This window comes from Cylas formicarius, unplaced genomic scaffold, assembly GCF_029955315.1.
Source record: "Cylas formicarius isolate icCylForm1 unplaced genomic scaffold, icCylForm1.1 PGA_scaffold_6__28_contigs__length_40554024, whole genome shotgun sequence".
Classification (NCBI taxonomy): Eukaryota; Metazoa; Arthropoda; class Insecta; order Coleoptera; family Brentidae; genus Cylas; species Cylas formicarius.
Window position 1 is genome coordinate 38,184,492 of NW_026844347.1, and position 19,314 is coordinate 38,203,805.

A 19,314-nucleotide genomic window follows, 5' to 3' on the forward strand; every position below is an offset into this window, starting at 1 on the left:
AGAACAGGCGATGATAGTGATAGTGATACTAAAATATTAAGTGAATAATTTTAAGTAATTTAAGTAGGTAATAAAAATAAGTTGTAATTCTATTTTAGATTTAAACATAAATAAATAAATAAATATTATTTAGTATCTTTCCTAACAAAATCCCCAATAATTAAATTCTAAGCAAAGTACGGACCTGTTCAGTTAGTGACTTTCTTATATCTATGAACAGACTTTACACAGTAGATTGGGAACCAGTTTCAGTCAAGCTCTGTAGGAGCCAACAGGATGATTAGCGAAATGTCAGAAGATTTGTAAATAATATTTATGTTCCGTTTATATTATTTCGTAGAAATTGAAATAAAAGACGTAATAGTTTAACATTTATTGAGAAAACAAATGTTAAAAATACATAAAGCAATACCGACTGAAAATTTTTATTTAGGCACATTAGGTTCGCTACTTTGTATTATATATTAATCATACATATGTGGGCCTTACAATTTTAAAGGTTTTTAAATTTGTTAAAATAGTTTTGATGATTTTAAATTTTCTTACCTGCGCGAAGTTTAATTGGATCAAACGTATTTCATACAATTGAATTAATATTGTCGATCCAAACTAATAAATTAATTTACTGACACAATTGAAGTTAGGTTATGTTTATCACATGAGAATATATCTTCTTTGCAATAAATGGTTAAAACGAGTTGGAAAACCATCGGATATATTTTGACAATCACTAAATCCCTACGACATTCTTTCCATGCTTTTATCCTTTGTTAATTTGTTTTATGAACAAATCCACAACCCACTTTGGGAAACAAAGTAGCATGCTACGTGTTTATTTTCATAACGTTAAAAACATTTTTGAAAAAATGCGTTTCGTCATTCCGAAGTGAATCAAAGATACTTCTTTCCCTGTAGAGACAGAGCAGTTGTTTCTCATAAAACGGGATTTAAACTTTCGGTTTGCGAGACGTAAATTGATTAACCTAAAAATATATTTTTGGTACTCCACGTCCTGTATAATCGGAAATAATTTTGAAATTTACTTCTTTAAAACAATTTTTCGAAATTGTGCTAAATAAATAATAAATAAATTGTTGTTGCAGAGAGAAGGAAGAGGTGGTCGGACTCTTATAAGGGCGTGCCCGATTCGGATGAAGACGATCTGGACGGGATGACCGAGAAGGAGATAGAGGACAGGAAACTAAAGAAGGAGGAGGAGGAGTTGACGAAGATAGCGAGCGGTATCGGGAAGGTATTTTTGAAGAACGTCAAGGAGCGGGAGAAATTCAAGCAGTGGAAGGCGGCGAATTTGGACCCCCGGAATGCGTCGAGGTGCGTGTCGAATTTTTCAAAATACCAGTTTGGCCGTTCTGTTTAGTTTTGGTTAGAAATGCGTTAACGGCGAGTAGTTCATATGTCCCGTTGAAAGTGATCCTTACTTCCCAAAGCGTGGCACATCACCCGTATTATTCTAGTCACGCTTATCTTTCAACAAGTCAGTAGTTCATATGTACCTCGTTTCCTGTAGATCTATTCGCAATCAGACGAGCTTGAAAACGAAAGTGCCGTAGATGTAAATAAAATTTTAAGTAATTTTATTAAGGTATGGGAAAAAATGTTTCATATATTATCAGTTATATGTAAAGCACACGCTAACCGCGAGTAGTTCTTACGGCTCTGCCTAGAAATCTCAATTATTTGGCGAAGCGTAGTTTATTCAACCGTATTATTCCAACGTCAATTATTGGATAGGTCAGTAGTTAATATGTTTCAAGTTTTCTGTACAGAAAATCGAAATTTGATGAGTTTGAAAACGAAAATGCCTTAAAGGTCTATAAAATTTTAAAAAATATTGCCTAGTTTCGAAGAAAAAAGTAGTTTCATACGTTACATTTTGCGCAAAACACAGTAGTTCATATGTTCCTAGTTTCCTGTAGATCTGACAACAGTTGGACAAGCTTGGAGATGAAGGTAACTAAAGTTTTTTTTTGAAAGTATTGCTCATTTTCGAAAAAAATATATAGTTGTTTCATATCTTGCCGGTTTTATATGAAATATAAGTTAACGATGGGTAGTTGATCCATTTTAAAGTCAAAAATTAAAAACTTGTTCTGTTGTACTTGTTTCCATATTGGAGCAAGTCCTGCTGTGACAATTAATGCATAGTGGCGGACAAAATTGACATTTACAGAAAACAACTTTGTTTATTCAAAAATAAGCAACTTTTTTAAAACTTTAGTTACTTTTACCTAACTAGGAGTATATGAACTATTGAACGCGGTCGAAGATAATAAACTACGAGACTTCTAATCGGAGGCATATGAACTACTCACCGTAAACGTATGTTTTAAATACTGACTAGATGTGAAACGAAAAATAAGCGATATTTTTTAAAAACTTTAGTTACTTCGAAGTTACACAGGAACATATGAACTACTCAATACGGTTTTTTGATTTGACTAGATTATGGTTTTCGATAGCACCTCGATAGTTCGCGGCCTTTTTAAAAAAGTTTTCGTGGTTGTTTTATCTCCCCAGAACGCCGTCGGCGAACAAGGAGCCGACCTACAGGCTGCGGTACGACAATCCGATCGGCGCGAGCCCATCGCGAAACTTAGACCACCCGAAGCCGTTCGACGAGGACGACTTCGACCGTTCCCTGAGCTGTCGATCGTCGTCGATGAGCCGTCCGTCCGGCTGGAACTATAACGGTAAACGTCTATCTATTTTTTTTTTAATAAATTAAAAAATTACCGTTATATAAAATACTACGAGAATCGATTATATACCGCTTACGCAACGATAATAGACGCGCGAGTGGAATCTTTAACCCGAAGGTGAGAGAGAACGCGCGTGCATGGAGTGTGTCTCCCCCCCCCCCTTCCCCGAAATTAACTATAACTGGGCGGCGGTCTAAGAAAAGGCACCACCCTCGAACCGCGTAGTCCGTTCGTTAGAGACAACAGTTGTTGAGATTCACTTCTTTGAAATACTTAGTAACGCAGCTTTTATGCGCGTTCGAAGTGATGTCTTAACTTTACTACTAACAAAAGGGAACATTCACCCAAATATAATGAGGGTTATCGAAAAACTTAACACCGAAAATTGTGCTTTTGTGAGAAAGGCAAACAAATTAGGGAATAAAATACTTGTTGCAACGAAGTATAGCGAGGCATAGAAATAAAAATAATATGCTATGCTGACGGCGCAGCTCCTATATGAATTCCAACAAATGGCGGAAGCGTGCAATATGCAACGATCCACAAAAAAGAGAAAAACGAAATCTCTTACGATGTTCAAAGAACCGAGGAGATTCACATTAGCGATTTACGATCAGAGTGTAGAACAAGTGATGTCTTTCAAATATCTAAGGACAAACATAATTTCAAAAGGAAGCCAATTGCGGACCACTATGGACCTTTCGCAAAATCGACGTTATTTTATTGTGTATACACCCTGTATAAAGCGTCTGTCACCTATAAAAAATTTTACAGTCACTACAAACTTTGATAAATATAAAAAATAAATTTACAAGTAATAACGATTTCCAATGATATTATTCCAAGTACCTCGTGCACTCTGTATGATAGACGAAACCAGAAATTCTCTCTCAAGGCTATATGGCTGCCAAATTTGAGGTCGATAGCTTCAAATTTCGGACACTTATCGTGTTTCATAGGATCGTCCAAAAAACAGTTGAAAATCGAAAAAAAAAAGGTGAACGCCGAGCCTTAAACGCAGCCATTTTTACATATCATGTGTACCCCGTGGACGGTTAAAAAGGTGCCAAATTTGAAGCATGTAGCTCGAACCGTTCGGAAGTTATCGTCGGAGAACCCTGAAATAGAGAACGGAGAACTGACAGACAAAAAAAAAGTTTTTTTTTTTCGATGCTGATTCGAAATGTACCAAGAAGAAGAAGAAAATACTATACAAGCTGATCTAAATTAAGTGTTTGCATCTTCTCGGTTCTTTAAATACTGTAAGAGATTTGGTTTATTTTGTTGTAGGTTTTCGCTATTTGTTGGAATTTGTATAGGAGCTTCGCTTTCCGAAATAATTACTGCGTCATCACCATAGCATATTATTATTAATTTTGTTGTGAGTAGAGATACAAAGTCGGTTAAATTAGCATTGAATCTACGGTTTATCAACTGTACTCTTTTGAAACAGAACACCCTATATATTCTTTGCTCTAACGTTCGTAAATAGTTCGTAAGTGTAAGGGACATGGAAATCAAAAAAATGATGATTAACGATTGAAGTTATTTTAGGAGGTGTTCAAAAACAGCACCTTCTTTTATTTCATTCTTTAATGATAGTTTTTGATCAGAATGGCTATATTTCCGGTTAAAATATCAACACATACCACCAAATCCTCTGCTATAACAACCACGTAACAAAGGCTTTCAGTCGGAATAATCGTAGATAAATTTTGAACTACACAGGTCACTTTTGACGTAATTTCAAAATATCTCAGAACCAGTAAGATTCGCGTATAGAATAATATTAATACGAAATATATATAATAAAAAAAGGCGTGGTTATATGTCCACGAAAGTACCAAATATCCTGTATATATAACAATGTAATATTACAATAGTATACAGCGGCTGCCAGCAAATTAAAAACGATTCACCATATTTGGTAAAATACGTTCAGTATATTTTTTATTTATACATAAATGTTGCTATTACTTCATCATCATAAGTCTTCACTACATGTAAAAATTAATAATTATTGTTTAGTTTGAGTCCTGGCTTTGTAATCAATCGAAATTGAAAGTTTAATATTATCTAACATTTTATTAATATTTTGTTTAAGTAGCTTAACTTTATTTTTATTTCCAAATATCATTAAATGCGATTTTGATGGGTTTAGGTTTACATTATGGGCACGAAAAACTTAATTAATTGTGTAAACGTCTTTATTTATAAATACCTCTGTATCCATGCTACTCTTAAAATCAAAACAGCAATACAATTGAGCATCGTCGGCATATGCCTGAACTTTGCAAAAATGTAAAGATTTTAAAATGTCAGACGTGTAAATAAAAAAAAATAACGGCCCTAAAATGGAGCCTTGCGGCACCCCAGAGAAAATTTCAATTTCTTTAGAATTCAGCTTGGAAATCAATAGGTCATGGTTCACAGTATCGAATGCCTTCGAAAAATCAAAAAATATTAAGGCACTCATTAGTTTTTTGTCAGTGGCTCGGACAATATCATCAATGACACTTATAACAGCATTCGCAGTACTCGAACTTCGTTTAAAACCGCAATGACTTTTTGGTACTATTCTATTATCCATTATATAGGTATACGTTTGATCATAAAGAACTTTTTCGTATATTTTTGATAGTGCCGGTAATATGCCTATCGATTTTTACAAATTTTCGGGAAATTGTGTAACCTGTGGAAGTCTCTTTGAAAAAAAAAAGATACTAAATACTGATTTTTGAAAAAAAAAACTTTGTTAAGTTCTTTACATATATCTAGCCACCACATACCACACACACCACACACCACATGTAAAACCACAAAAGTTTTCTGGGCACAATAAATGTTGGATCGTTTTTATTTTGCTGGCGCCGCCCATGGGGGTGAATCCAAACTGTTGTCTTCATTTTTTTTTGTATTGTACCTCTGACTCGCATTTTTTCCGATTCTTGAACACCTGACAATTGACTAAAGAGGCTGAACTTAACCAAAATTGAAATTCCTCCGGTGACAAGGGTGGCGGGCGAGTCGTGGGTGAGGCCTCTATTCGCAATAGTGTCACGTGACGCGAATCGGCCCCGCCCATTTCGCGTTTCTCTGCATGTTCACTCGTTTGGAGGTGGTCCGGCGATGCATCCCAAATTAAAATTGACGAACTAAATGGCGTCGAGTTTGCAGCGCCCTGTATAACAAAGTCAACTCGGGATAACGTTACCTATTTTTTGCACTGCTACATTTTCACTTGCATGCCTCTCTCTCTCTCTCTCGCTAAGTCGCCTTAATTTTTTTTATTTTACGGTTCTGTTTGGCACTTTTTTTTTTGTTTTTGGCCGTGTGTACAGTAGTGTCTTCTTCGTTGAGGGCGGTCCCTAGACCAGGTTACGGATTAAAGTCGAGCACGTTGCCGAATAGAAACGGATACGTAAGTAAACGTAGATAGACGGGCGAGGTGCGGTGGTATCCCCGACGAAGTAGTTGGAACGAACCGGACGGGATGCGACCGACCGTTGCGACGGAAACACACATGTCCAAGTGACGTAGGGACGGAACACACCGTTCGGTTTAGTATAGGGTTTCGGGTGCGCAAAAGAAACCTACCGATACGTTAAAACGGTTCTTGGTTGATTCTTGGTTGTCCGAAACTTTTCTTACGAAGATTTTACCTCAGCACTTTCTTCTTTTTCACCATTGACATTTCCTCAATATCAATTGGAGGTTATGTGCTTTGATGGGACAATACAGGAGGATGTCCTTGTTTTGACTCTTCGTTAAACTTGCAGACTTGCTTTTGGCATCCAGAGGAAGATAATTGGATTTAGCTATCATTCTAATTTTTCAAATGATGTGCATTAAGGCAGACCGAAAAAATAAATTGCTTTGCTGATGTTATCGAAACCAATCCAATTTTATGGCTAAAGCAACAGCAGAAATCTCAACCGAATACTTCTCGAGCAATCGGAATATCGTTCTCGCGCAGAAAACTCCAATATTTTCACTTGGCGCCCATCTTTTTACTTTCATACCATTTTCCAACTGACGTGGTAAAGTGACGCTTCCCGCACGCTAGATCGGTGGGTAATGAAGTATTTTACAGACGGGAGTAGAAAAAATATTTTGAATGTCAGTACCACAGTTAGAATGGCAAATGATTAACAGCAACTCCATCTGTTTAGCTAGCCAACTAACCAAAACGTGCTTTGGTGGTTCAAAATTTTTCGTTTTTTCTTTTCTGGCAAAACATTGATGAGAGATAAAATACGAATCTCAGTTGCAATTTACCAAGGCCACTCGAACTGTGCCTGTGCATTGGTGGCTTTACATTGGCTTCCAATGACAGCGTTGTCAGTTTTATGGAATACTTCGAAGCTTTTAAGGAATTTCAGTTGGAAGTTGTGAAGGTCACTGAAATTGATAAAATTTGTGGTTTTTCCTGCAAAATGTTAAGTTGGAGATAAAGTATTTATATGCTTTGAATGACAGGCTTAAGTCGAAAATTCTGAACTGTGCTTTGGTGGTTTAAATTTTCAATGATAATTTTGTTTCGCTTCCACCCAAAACCGGAAGAAGTGAACTTTGCGAGATATCAACCAAGAACGCGGGCCATAATGGTCACGGCCTTGTCTTTTATATCATTATTATTACTACAATTATTCCGGTTTCACAGTGGTGAGCGCTTTGAGGCACGTGCCCAAACCCGGCTACGGGCTAGCGCCTAGATCCCACACATTCTCGTCGTCGGCCGGTAGTTATCCCCAAATTCCCGTAAGTTTTTGCCCCTCCCCTCGCACCCTTCGACGTTTCGTGGTTGCGATTTTTTTTTTTCAATGTATGCAAATTAGGTGTTCGTTATTAATTCGTTTTTTTTTTTGCGTGTTTTTTTTTAATACGGTTTCCCAACGAGCATGCGGGTAAAACACGAAATTTAAACGTTTCCAAACTTTTATTTAATTATTTTTGTAATTTGGGGCATGCGGCTTGTCGTGTGTGTTTTCTTCTTTTTTAAGTATAAATTAGTGATGAACTTAATAGTCTAGCGGAAGTTTTTTGTTGCTGTAATTGTCGGTAGTTATACTTTGGGGAACTTTTTGGTCGAGATTTAACTATTCTGTGGTCCAATGTTTAACCTAACCCAAAACTTTTCTATGTCTGTCATTATCACGGAGAACCGAAAAAAATATTTTTTCATCGTAAGGGTTTTTATTTCGTGTTACTCTAAATGAAATATTTCATTTCAGTGGCGTCCCATTGGGTGATTGAATTGGATGATTTTTTGAAGATTTACATTTCCTCTACTTCGCCACAAGGTAGTATCTTGATTCTACTCTAGTTGGAAGGATAATAGTTAAAGTAAAAAGTAAATAATCGAAAAAAACCTTTGGTTAACGAAAATTTATGTTCTATGTCTATTTTAGGCTTCAAGTTAGATCTAAATTTTGCGAATATTTCTATTAAATCTTCAAAACATCAGTGGCGTATTCGATTTCACCTATAAATAGCAATTATACCATCCTCTCGTTTTTGAGTAATTTTATTTTAATTACACCAAATAAAGGCCCTCATGGAGACAAGCTTGCCAGGTTTTGTCAAAATCAGATTTTTAACCTGATTTTTTTCTAAAAATTTCGAAAGCAGACTTATTTTTTCATTGAATTTTGAAACAGGCTGTGTATAAACTAATAAACTCATTTTTTTTGGATTTTAATACCGCACTTACTTAAAAAAAATAAATTCGATCAAATTCAATATCACACACCTATTGCTCGGTTTCAACTATTTTTACAATTAGTGGCCTTTATTTTTATAATTATTAATTTATTTTTGTTTTGCGTTACGTAGAGAAATAACAAAATTTTGAAAGTCTTAAGAACATTAAGTTTTTGGAACATGACGATTATAAAAAAAACAGGAACACTAAAATTTAGGATCATTGTTAACTATAAGTTTTTTTGTCGAAAAATACCTTATTACCCACTATGGGACATGCCCAAACTGAATCCGCCATTGCAATAATTAATTATAATTTTAAAATAACATTTATATCAATATTTATAGTTGAGTTAAAATCCCCACCTTTTACAGTGGTATCGAAATATACGCTTCCCTAGTATAGCCACTCGTTTAACAGACAGCAAAAAGCTTCCAGATTGAGGCTGGAGGTATCCAACTCGCGTTTTTAATCCGCCGCACCTTTTTCGCAAAAAAGTGAGGTTAGATTCGATTTTTTTTTTGCCGCGAATGAAACGTTCACAGTTGGGTAATCTTCCTCGCCGCGTAGCAGGTAGCGAAAGCGAACGCTTGCCTTTAACGAAGTGTTTTTCTTTTCCCCAAACGAATTTCGCAGGGTGACTATTCGTTTAGCGTTAGCGGTATGGGGGCGAAAACTCACAGTACCGACTTCAGTTGCGGCAAATCGGACAGTAAGTATCTTTTCGGCTCACGCTCGATCGTTTTTTTTTTTTTTCATTTTTCGCCGTAGCTTTTACGTATCGGGGGACTTTTTGCACCGCTTATTTTATCAATGTTTTACTTTATCCCCTACTTGAATCGCGTGTGTGAATTGTTTACCAGAAAACGTCAAACAAAGAAACAACACGAGATTTGAAAAGCTGACTGCTGCGGCTGCTGGTACGGGTTAAGTTAACTTCTATGTACAGAAAAAACAATTTAGCCACAGACCACAGAAAGCTTTTACATAACCTTTTTCTAGAGTTTGGGTGAAGTTTTGGTGCCATAGAAACAAAAGAAGAAGAACAACATTTCTTTTGTTTTCGTTTAAGTTTGTGTGTGTGTTTTCTAACCGTAGTATTTTGTTTATGTGTATATTTTAATTTTTTTAAAGTTGCATGATAGCTTAATAACGACTAAAGGACTCGTTGAGGTTATCAGCCACAAAGTTGACCATAGAAATAATGAAAGCAGCTGCCTTTTATAAGATTCAGGTACACTTTGTTTGCGATAGGCACCTTTTTTTTAAGAAAGAAATTTTTAAGTGCAAAAAGTCCCCAAAAATTTGCGTCTTAAAATTGCGCAAAGGCATTTTTTTTTCATCGTTAGTATTAGACATTTGAATTGATTGTGCTTTTTTTTTGCATCGAACCGGGATGAAGTGGGACACGTTTGGGGAGCAAACATATTTTCTACGGCATACTATGCATGACCGATCGTTGCACGGCATTTTATTTCTCGAAAAATTTCAAAAGTGGGTATAATAAAATCGCATTATTAGCGCAAGTGAAACTGTCGATATTTGATATTACTCCCTTGTAATTCTGGGGCGACTATACGAGCATTCTATCGGGCGGGTATTGACTTGGAAACTAATCGGCAAACACTGAAGGTCAACTCTTGCCTTACTAATTACTAATTTTCACTTAACTTACAGAAAGGTAAATGTTAACGCTTAGTAGAGGGGGGTGTTTTAGTATACAATTTTTTAAATTATACTTATCCACCCGTCTTTGTAAAATTATACCTACTAATTCAATTGTTAAAGACCACAAGCTGAATCGATGCGATGCCAAATTTCTGTTTTTTTTTTTAGTTTCTGCTACAAAATGTTTCAATAATTTTAAAATAATTCTGTTGTTGTTCTTCTGTATTGAATGCAAATTTCAAAGACGAGACTACCGCGATTCTGACATATTTCAAACGGAATGCGGCGTTGCCAAGCTAGTGAATTGAAATTGAATGACTTGTCGAATCTCCCCTGTGTTGTGGTTTAATACTCTTGTTCGTCGTGTGACATGATGTGATATATTTATCGGCGTTTTCTTTCGTAATTACCGAAAATTATTTTAATCCTTTTCTCTTCAGTTTCCACGGGATCCATCACGGATGTTGAAACACGCGCCCTGGTATGTAAATAACGCTTCTCGTATCTGTAACATCAAACCCTGTCTGATGAAGTTGTGGCGTCCACGGCCATGCAATATTAATTAAAAACAAAATGGAGCCACAACTTTTAATAATTAACTATAATTATACTAACTTATACATAATAATAATCAAATTGGCATAAATTGAAACTATGTATAATTATTAGTAATTGCTGGTAAATTAATAATTAGTGGTAATTAATTATCGCTAATCAAAACTAACAATTATTAACCCTGCCCAATTGTATTTCATTATAATTATTCGCAATGGTTATCGATCTATGATAATTAAGTGTAAATGTTTACTTTAAAAATTATTTGCCGTTAATAGGAATTATTTATAATGAATTACAATTTATAAAAAATAATTATAATTAACCAAAATTAATTGTAATTTTTCGCAATTCATTAGTTCACCACAATTGTAATTAACAATAATTATTTATAATTTTCCGTAATTTATATAATTATTCCAAATTAATCATAATTATTTATAATTAATCGCAATTAATTATCAATAATTATAATTAATTCGAAATAATGGCGATGGCCTTATAATTAATGGTAGTGAATTTAAAGCGAAGGATCATTAATTATAGTTAATAGCAATTAACCGTAATTAATCATAAAATTAGTCTGAAATATTTGCGATTATAAAAAATTAATGTAAATTGTAATTAACTTACCATTAACAGTTGTCAGCTATTAATTCTAATTAGTAGCGTTCTATATTTGCAATTAATTCTTGCTTTTCTGTGTATAGAACTCGGAACTTGGTGCTGCGTACGCGGTGGGGAGGTACGCGGGCGGCCCGACGGGTTACGGCTCGCAGGTGCGCAGGTCGCTGCCCAACATGGCGCACACAATGCTGATCAACGAGCCCGCCAAAATATACCCGTACCACTTGCTGGTGATCACCAACTACCGGTTGCCGGCCGACGTTGATCGACTCAATCTCGAGGTGAGCGCTCCCTCCCACCCCCCAAACGGTAGTTCAAATGTAACTTACGCAAATTTGATAGAAAATGACTTTTTTTACGTATGCAGGTAGTAGTTCAAAAGTACTTAACAAAATCGCCAGTTTTAGTCATTAAACGGGGCATAAACCTGAATTTATAAATTTATAACTTAATCATTTGCCCATTTGAGAGTAATTTGTTAAATTAAATCGAATATACCAAAATTAAACCACGAATTAAGCAGATTACCGACGTTAATCAATTAAACCTCAAGGTGAGCGTGTCCTTCGCCCGAAAGCCCGGTAGTTCAAATATAACCAGCGCAAATTTGATGTTTTTTTTCAACGTATGCAGGTAGTAATTTAAAAGTACTTAACAAATTTACGGGTGTGTGCAATTACACGGGGCATTATGAACGTTTGCTCATTTGTGAGTAATTTGTCAAATTAAATCAAATATATCATTATGCAGTTTACTGATGTCTCGAGCTGAACGTTTTCTTCACCGCAAAGCCTGGTAGTTCAAATATAACTTACGCAAATTTGATAAATAATGGTTTTTTTCAACCTATGCAGGTACTAGTTCAAAAGTACTTAACATATTTACCGGTTTATGCAATTACACGGGGCCTTATGAACTAATGCACTTAATTGTTTGCTGATACGAGAGTTATTTGATAAATTAAATGTTGATGAATTAAGTAGTAGTTTACCGACGTCAGTCGACCTAGTCTCGAGGTAAGCGTTTTCGTTCACCCGTTAGATACTGATGTGCCAGTCCGGTAGTTAGTAACAAGATCAAACCGCGAATTACGTAATTTCCAATTAAACCGTTAATTTAAAATGAAAGTTTTGGTTTGTTTTTATATCGTGTTCGGTGGCGACGCTCGAACGCGTCGGTAGGTCACATGTACTGATATTAAACGTCAATCGCCCCTTACATTCCTGACGTATTATAAATCGGACGTTTTTGTTGCAGCGCCATCTTTCCGATCAGGAGTTCGAGGCGATATTCCAGATAGCGAGGCCGGACTTTTACCGGCTGCCGCAGTGGCGTAGGAGCGAGCTGAAACGGAGGGCGAGACTTTTCTAAAAAAAATATATATATATATATATATATATATATATATATATATATATATTTATATAAATAGGCAGCGTTCGGTCAAAATCAAATGCCGCAGCTTTCGCAACGTAATCACGCTTCGTCATGGCCGCAGCCACTCGAGAAAAGTGACGACAATATCGGGACAGTTTATGATTCTTCTCGCGTCTCGCTTACACTTTCACCACCGCCGGGTTTAGTTCCTCGTTTTGTTTTTTTTTTACGTTATTGTTTTGGTGTTTTAATATTTTTGCCATAATTTTTAAGCATTACCGTCAGCGTGAATAGTTCGGCAGCGAGTCGCGAGCGGCGCTGATCGCCAGTCGTTTTAAGTTTCGACATTCGGACGGTATCAGAGTACTTGACCTAGTGTAATCTGCGACGTTTGCTTTTCTAGTATCTCTGGCATCGCGTGAATTTTATTCGTAAACTTTAGTAGTATGGTATCAAAGCCGCCTATATTGTCTTCGATAAGCCGGGAAGTTAAAACGGCAACACTGCAGTTAGACTCTGAAGCACACGCATCATTTTTAATATAACCAAAATTGACGCAAAATTTCCTGATCCACATAGTCTATAGTCTATATTCTTTGGCGACCAAATAGAAAACTTGTATCTAGCCAGTTGTGACCATCGATTTAGCTTCTGGTCATCAAAATAACCCCAACGCAGTCATCGTAACAAAAAAAAAAGAAAACTTTTTCTTCTTTAACCCTAAAATGCCACATTTCCAAGCGCCCTTGTTTAAAAAATTTCTAGACTATTCATTTCATCACTTTATTTTCTAAAGCGCTTCGTTTAGAATTTTTTTCTCCTCTTGCTTGTGGGTCAACCCTGGAACTTGTCGGGTTAATTAGGAAAAATGTGGGGCACCGCACCCTTCACGTAATCGACACAATCGGTAGTTCAAATGTGTCCTGCCCAAATCTGATAGATAATGGCTTTTTTCAACTTATGCAGGTAGTAGTTCGAAAGTACTTAACGAATTTACGAGTTTGTGCAGTTAAACGGAGCATGGGTGAATCGGTTATTTCAATTAGTTGTCCATATGTATTAAACGGATCCAATGCCGTCTAGTGATATCCACTTTTGGAAAAGAAAATTTGCTTTTTCATGGCACTCGCATTCTTTGAGGTACTTTCAGGAATGCAGCAACTTTTTATATAAATTATACACAATGTTTACTGAGATGTTTACTCACCGCGACTTTGTTTTCTACGTTGTGTTAAAGTAAAAATAATGTAGAAACGTCCAAAGATTAACATGAATAACTGCACGTTGCCAAGTTGTGCACTTCACGGCTTGTCATTTATAGATGGTGTTGATAGTACCGATAGTAGGTCAAACGCCTCCCATTGCAGGGCTCCCATTAATGGAAAAGCCCGAACACTAAACTATCGAATCTGGAATTTATCTATCATTTTCATTTTTTTTATTTTATGCTCTAACATGGTACTGGCCATTTTTTTCTTTCCTCATTTTCAAGTGTTAACCCCAATTCTGCGGTAGAAATTTTATGTTAAAGGAGATTCCGTGGGAGCCCTGCGTTGGTAACCGAAAGAATATTTCGTATATTTTATTAAAGTGACAGGTCATCGGAAGTTTGAAGGAATCAAAAGTGTAAGCGATTCAAAAAATAATATTTTTTTTAAGTTACATAAATGTATCCCTAGTTAGTTAAGGTAGACGAAAAGGTTTAAATAATATATTATAATGAAGAAGTTAAAAATTCGTGTTACATATTTTTGCTTAAAAGTAGGAGTGCTTATTCGTTACCGTGAAAAGTGTCGTTCAGAACCAAACCAGGCCGGACGAGAAGGTTTTCCTTCCGGCCATCACATTGAACTACAACCATAAACTCATACACCCACACACAACACACACACAAAAAGGCGTATCTATTTTTATATCTTTTTTAAAACTGCGTTTCCTTTCAGGCAGCCACAAAAAACAACCTCGTGTGTATTTATTTTGCTGTAATTATTAGTAGTGGTCTTACATTATATACACACCTTGAAATAAAGGGAGGGAAACTCTTCTTATTTATTCGGGAGGTTGATTTGCCGGCGTGCCCTGTCGCTTCGGATTCCAAATATTACATAATTGCATTGCTCTCCCAAATAAAGAGTTTTATGATAAAACTGTTGTTTTTGTCACTCCTCCCGTTTCATTTTTCCTAGAAAATTCCAATACTCTAACCCTTTTGACATCACAGCGTATCCTCGTCACACATTAATCACAAAACAGTTCTACAATATGGATTTGTTCCATCTCATGTTAACTCTAAACCCCTGTCTATCTCATGCGTTATTTGATTGTCCTTTCCATTGGGGCAATTTGCAAGTTTCATTGGATTTACTTAGTAACTCTCCATCCAACCCGACTTGAATTTGTAGCTAGAAATATTGCCCGCTTTGAAATAGTAGTTAGCTAAATGATTTCTTACCCTTCCTTTATCTCGGACAGTCACCCTGAAGCTGACTAAATTGCCTGTGTTGCAGGGTCACAAATAGTTTTAAAGAAAAACTAACCAAAGTAAAAGTTGGATTTGGTAAGTTTTATAACTTTTGCAAGAAGTTCTGGCTCCCAATAACAGACGGCGTTAAATGTTTGGCCATTGTTGCGAACGAAGTTGTACTCTCTCTCATGTACGTATTTTTAAGTTATGGCCTCTCTTCTCTATCAACCCAACAAGGGATTAACATAAACTGACCAAATATTTGCTTATTTCAATACAACTGCAATGTTCTTTCCTCAAATCAAATGAAACAATATTTGTTGAAGTTGCCACCTAACCTTAGGAGCTTTCTCAAAAGAAATGGCCGAATGATCCTGGAAAACTTGGTCAATAGCAGTAATAAAGACGGCAGTAGCTATTCTATGATTGACAGCTTTCGTTGGCATTTGTCGTAGTTCTCGAGCATCGCCTTCTGTTGTGTGAACTTTCGAAGAAAATTGCGATATGCCCATCGCCGAAGAAGTTAAATCTAGCTGGGCCGACGAGGTCGAATTGGAAGGCGGCTCGTTGCCGCCGTCTACCGAGGTGATAGAAAACAACCTCAAAATCGTCACAGAGTACAAGTACGAGGACGACAAGAAAGTTAAGATCGTCCGCACCTACAAAATCGAGAAGATGCTCGTGTCAAAGACAGTCGCCATGAGGAAAGCGTGGAAGAAGTTCGGCGAAGCGGCGAATGATAAACCCGGACCCAATCCCCACTCAACCATAGTGGGTGAGGATGTGTACATGCAATACATAACGAGCAAGGAGGAAGACAACAAGCCGGAAGATGAAGGGATCGACAAACTCAAAGGTAATAAATGTTTAATCGTGTGTACGAGTTAAGAGTGCCTAATATTTCAACAGGCATGCTGGACAAAACCATGTTCAAGTGTCGCACGTGTAGCGGGGACCACTGGACTTCAAAATGTCCATGGAAAGACACCATGGTCGCTGGAGGTAAAATACCAGATGACAAGAAGCCAGCCGCTACTACGTCGACTGGCGAGGCGGCTAAAGCAGGCTCCAAGTATGTGCCTCCCAGTTTAAGGGAAGGGGCTTCGAAAAGAACAGATTCAACTATGGGTAGACGTGATGACTCTTTTGCCGCTATTCGCATAGCAAACTTGAGTGGATCAACCACGGAAATGGATCTGGAAGAGCTGGTTAAACCATTTGGGCCTATTCACAAGTTGTTTGTGGCTAAAGATAAAGTGACAGGTGTCTGTAAAGGGTTCGCTTATATTCACTTTAAGTTCAAGAACGATGCAGCCAATGCTATAAACAGGCTAAATGGCCACGGTTATGATCATCTTATCCTCAGTGTGGATTGGTCCAGGCCACAGAATAACTAATTTTTTTGATTTTAGTTCCATCTTAAGCTAATAAATGGAAATTTTATTATTTGCGATTATTCTTGGTTACCTGCAATTCTGATTTGATCAAAGTGTAGTTACGAACAAATAAGTTCTGTCAAGGTTTCTGATATGGGGTTTAGAGTCCTGCATGAGCATGGGCAAATTTCTCCCAAAGCAAAAAACAAATTTAAAGGTTATTTTTAAGATAAGATTCATCTAAAATTAATATAAGACTTCTTGACTGCATTTTAATTGCCTAGAAGTAAACAATTATTTGGTTATTTTCTCTTGTTAAGTTGACAAAAAGGAGAGAAGAGATAATTAACAATATGTGCTTGATAGAGAGCCGATTTAAACATTTGTAATAACGTCATGCATTTTGTCAAAAAAAAAGTACGTTCGCTGATTTTGCTAGTGGTCAAAGTAATTTTTTGCAAGCTGAGAAGAAATGTTGGTAACAGTTTCTTTTTTATATGTTAATATGTGGCCAAGAATTCCTACAGACGTAGATAATGGGCGAATGGCCATAGTAAACTTTACTTCTCTGAAAAGCAAAAAAGAAGATTTTCTCCGATTATTACATATTAAACGTTAATAAGTCGGTTGGTGAAGCGTTAGACCTGCCAACTCAACTTACCGGAAGTTGTGGGTTCGATTCCCACCGGGTATCTTGGGTGTTGTAATCGTTAAATAAAAATTTGTTTATAAGTTATAACTTGGTTGTAACCTGGCCGAATTTCCTTATGAAGCGGTCGCCAAATAAAACGTAATTTAAAAAAAACGTTGCTAATTAACAGTGACAATTTCATTACACTGTGTTGAACAAAAATATCATGTTATCTTGAGAATATTAATTCAATGTTCGCTGCTGCTTAAAGTTTTAATTTCATTTTTAAGGGTAACATTATTTAAAAAATATTGTAATTTACAATCTATTTACCTGTTGTATCTTTTCTCGGAATTCATTAAAGCTTTTCGAAATAATTCTGGGGGAGAAAACAAATCAATGTTTTCGACCCACAGTGATGGATTTTTCACAACACCTGAAATTAAGCTATATAAAAAATGTAACTTGTAAAAATTAGAATCAAACTTAACTTAAAAAAGTTCGTTTGATTTGTAATTATCGCCCTGGTTTACCGACTCGTCACGATTTTCGTTCATCAATCTATGTTCGGTGATATATAATAATGATTGTTAATAATCTGTGATCCCGTGTTTCGTCTATAATCCGTGCTTTCATTTTTCAAAAACATCGCAACAATCGTGGTGGTTAACAAAGAAATAAGTTTGCAATATGTCGATGCGCCCGGATGATTACGGAAGAAAATTGGACCGCGAGGAATGCGAGAAACTGTCCGAAGAGCGCAAAAGGGCCGAGAAGGATTTAAAGGAAGAGTCCGAAAACAAGAAAAAAGGGACCAATCCCCATTCAACCATAGTGGGTGAGGATGTGTACATGCAATACATAACGAGCAAGGAGGAAGACAACAAGCCGGAAGATGATGGGATCGACAAACTCAAAGGTAATAAATGTTTAATCTTTGTACAAGTCACGAGTGTCCAATATTTCACCAGGCATGCTGGGCAAAACCATGTTCAAGTGTCGCACGTGCAGCGGGGACCACTGGACTTCAAAATGTCCATGGAAAGACACCATGGTCGCTGGAGGTAAAATACCAGATGACAAGAAGCCAGCCGCTACTATGTGCGCTGGCGAGGCGGCTAAAGCAGGCTCCAAGTATGTGCCTCCCAGTTTAAGGGAAGGGGCTTCGAAAAGAACAGATTCAACTATGGGTAGACGTGCCGTTATTCGCATAGCAAACTTAAGTGGATCAACCACGGAAACGGATCTGCAAGAGCTGGTTAAACTATTTGGGCCTATTCACAAGTTCTTTATGGCTAAAGATAAAGTGACTGGTGTCTGTAAAGGGTTCGCTTATATTCACTTTAAGTTCAGGAATGATGCAGCCCTTGCTATAAACAGTCTAGATGGCCGCAGTTACGATCATCGTATCCTCAATGTGAATTGGTCCAGGCCACAGAATAACTAATTTTTTTGATTTTAATTCCATCTTAATAAGCTAATAAATGGAAATTTTATTATTTGCGATTATTCTTGGTTACCTGCAATTCTGATTTGATCAAAGTGTAGTTACGAACAAATAAGTTCTGTCAAGGTTTCTGATATGGGGTTTAGAGTCCTGCATGAGCATGGACAAATTTCTCCCAAAGCAAAAACAAAAACAAATTTAAAGGTTATTTTTAAGATAAGATTCATCTAAAATTAATATAAGACTTCTTGACTGCATTTTAATTGCTAGAAGTAAACAATTATTTGGTTATTTTCTTTTGTTAAGTTGATAAAAAAGAGAGAAGAGATAATTAAAAATATGTGCTTGAAAGAGAGCCGATTTAAAAATTTGTAATAACGTCATGCATTTTGTCAAAAAAAAGTACGTTCCCTGATTTTGCTAGTGGTCAAAGTAATTTTTTGCAAGCTGAGAAGAAATGTTGGTTATAGTTTCTTTTTTATATGTTAATATGTGGCCAAGAAATTCCTACAGACGTAGGTTATGGGCGAATGGCCATAGTATCCTTTACTTGTCTGAAAAGCAAAGAAGAAGATTTTCCCCGATTATTACATATTAAACGTTAATAAGTCGGTTGGTAAAGCGTTAGACCTGCCAACTCAACTTACCGGAGGTTGTGGGTTCGATTCTCACCGGGTATCTTGGGTGTTGTAATCGTTAAATAAAAATTTGTTTATAAGTTATAACTTGGTTGTAACCTGGCCGA

At 36.5% G+C, this 19,314-nt stretch overlaps 3 protein-coding genes across 10 annotated transcripts in view; all 3 read left to right on the forward strand.

The window, feature by feature from the left end:
• Nucleotides 1-12,657, forward strand: part of LOC132704130 (actin-binding LIM protein 3) — a 52,631-nt gene extending 39,974 nt beyond the window's left edge. For 5 of the 8 annotated variants that reach the window (XM_060673935.1, XM_060673930.1, XM_060673931.1 and 2 more), the window contains 7 exons: nt 1,104-1,332; nt 2,539-2,711; nt 7,384-7,481; nt 9,061-9,136; nt 10,533-10,573; nt 11,358-11,555; nt 12,532-12,657. In XM_060673935.1, the coding sequence (XP_060529918.1) occupies nt 1,104-1,332; nt 2,539-2,711; nt 7,384-7,481; nt 9,061-9,136; nt 10,533-10,573; nt 11,358-11,555; nt 12,532-12,645 (929 nt within the window). In that variant the 3' untranslated portion in view covers nt 12,646-12,657. Of the gene's footprint in view, nt 1-1,103; nt 1,333-2,538; nt 2,712-6,061; nt 6,142-7,383; nt 7,482-9,060; nt 9,137-10,532; nt 10,574-11,357; nt 11,556-12,531 lie in introns of all 8 variants that reach the window. The other 3 variants (XM_060673933.1, XM_060673932.1, XM_060673936.1) reach the window with 3 other exon arrangements.
• A 2,890-nt stretch (nt 12,658-15,547) lies between these two features.
• LOC132703334 (eukaryotic translation initiation factor 3 subunit G-like) lies at nt 15,548-16,559 on the forward strand. The gene is made up of 2 exons (XM_060672519.1): nt 15,548-15,971; nt 16,025-16,559. The coding sequence occupies exons 1-2, from the start codon at nt 15,620-15,622 to the stop codon at nt 16,510-16,512; spliced, it is 840 nt and encodes a 279-aa protein (XP_060528502.1). The 5' UTR covers nt 15,548-15,619; the 3' UTR covers nt 16,513-16,559.
• A 1,012-nt stretch (nt 16,560-17,571) lies between these two features.
• Nucleotides 17,572-18,595, forward strand: LOC132703553 (eukaryotic translation initiation factor 3 subunit G-like). The gene is made up of 2 exons (XM_060672878.1): nt 17,572-18,041; nt 18,094-18,595. The coding sequence occupies exons 1-2, from the start codon at nt 17,813-17,815 to the stop codon at nt 18,567-18,569; spliced, it is 705 nt and encodes a 234-aa protein (XP_060528861.1). The 5' UTR covers nt 17,572-17,812; the 3' UTR covers nt 18,570-18,595.
• The last annotated feature ends 719 nt before the right edge of the window (nt 18,596-19,314 follow it).

Excerpts from the sequence above, each read along its gene's own strand:
- LOC132703334 (XM_060672519.1), top strand. The coding sequence starts at position 15,620 with ATGCCCATCGCCGAAGAAGTTAAATCTAGCTGGGCCGACGAGGTCGAA. Across the intron at positions 15,972-16,024 it reads AGGGATCGACAAACTCAAAG|GCATGCTGGACAAAACCATG; the intron begins GTAATAAATGTT and ends ATATTTCAACAG.
- LOC132703553 (XM_060672878.1), top strand. The coding sequence starts at position 17,813 with ATGTCGATGCGCCCGGATGATTACGGAAGAAAATTGGACCGCGAGGAA. Across the intron at positions 18,042-18,093 it reads TGGGATCGACAAACTCAAAG|GCATGCTGGGCAAAACCATG; the intron begins GTAATAAATGTT and ends ATATTTCACCAG.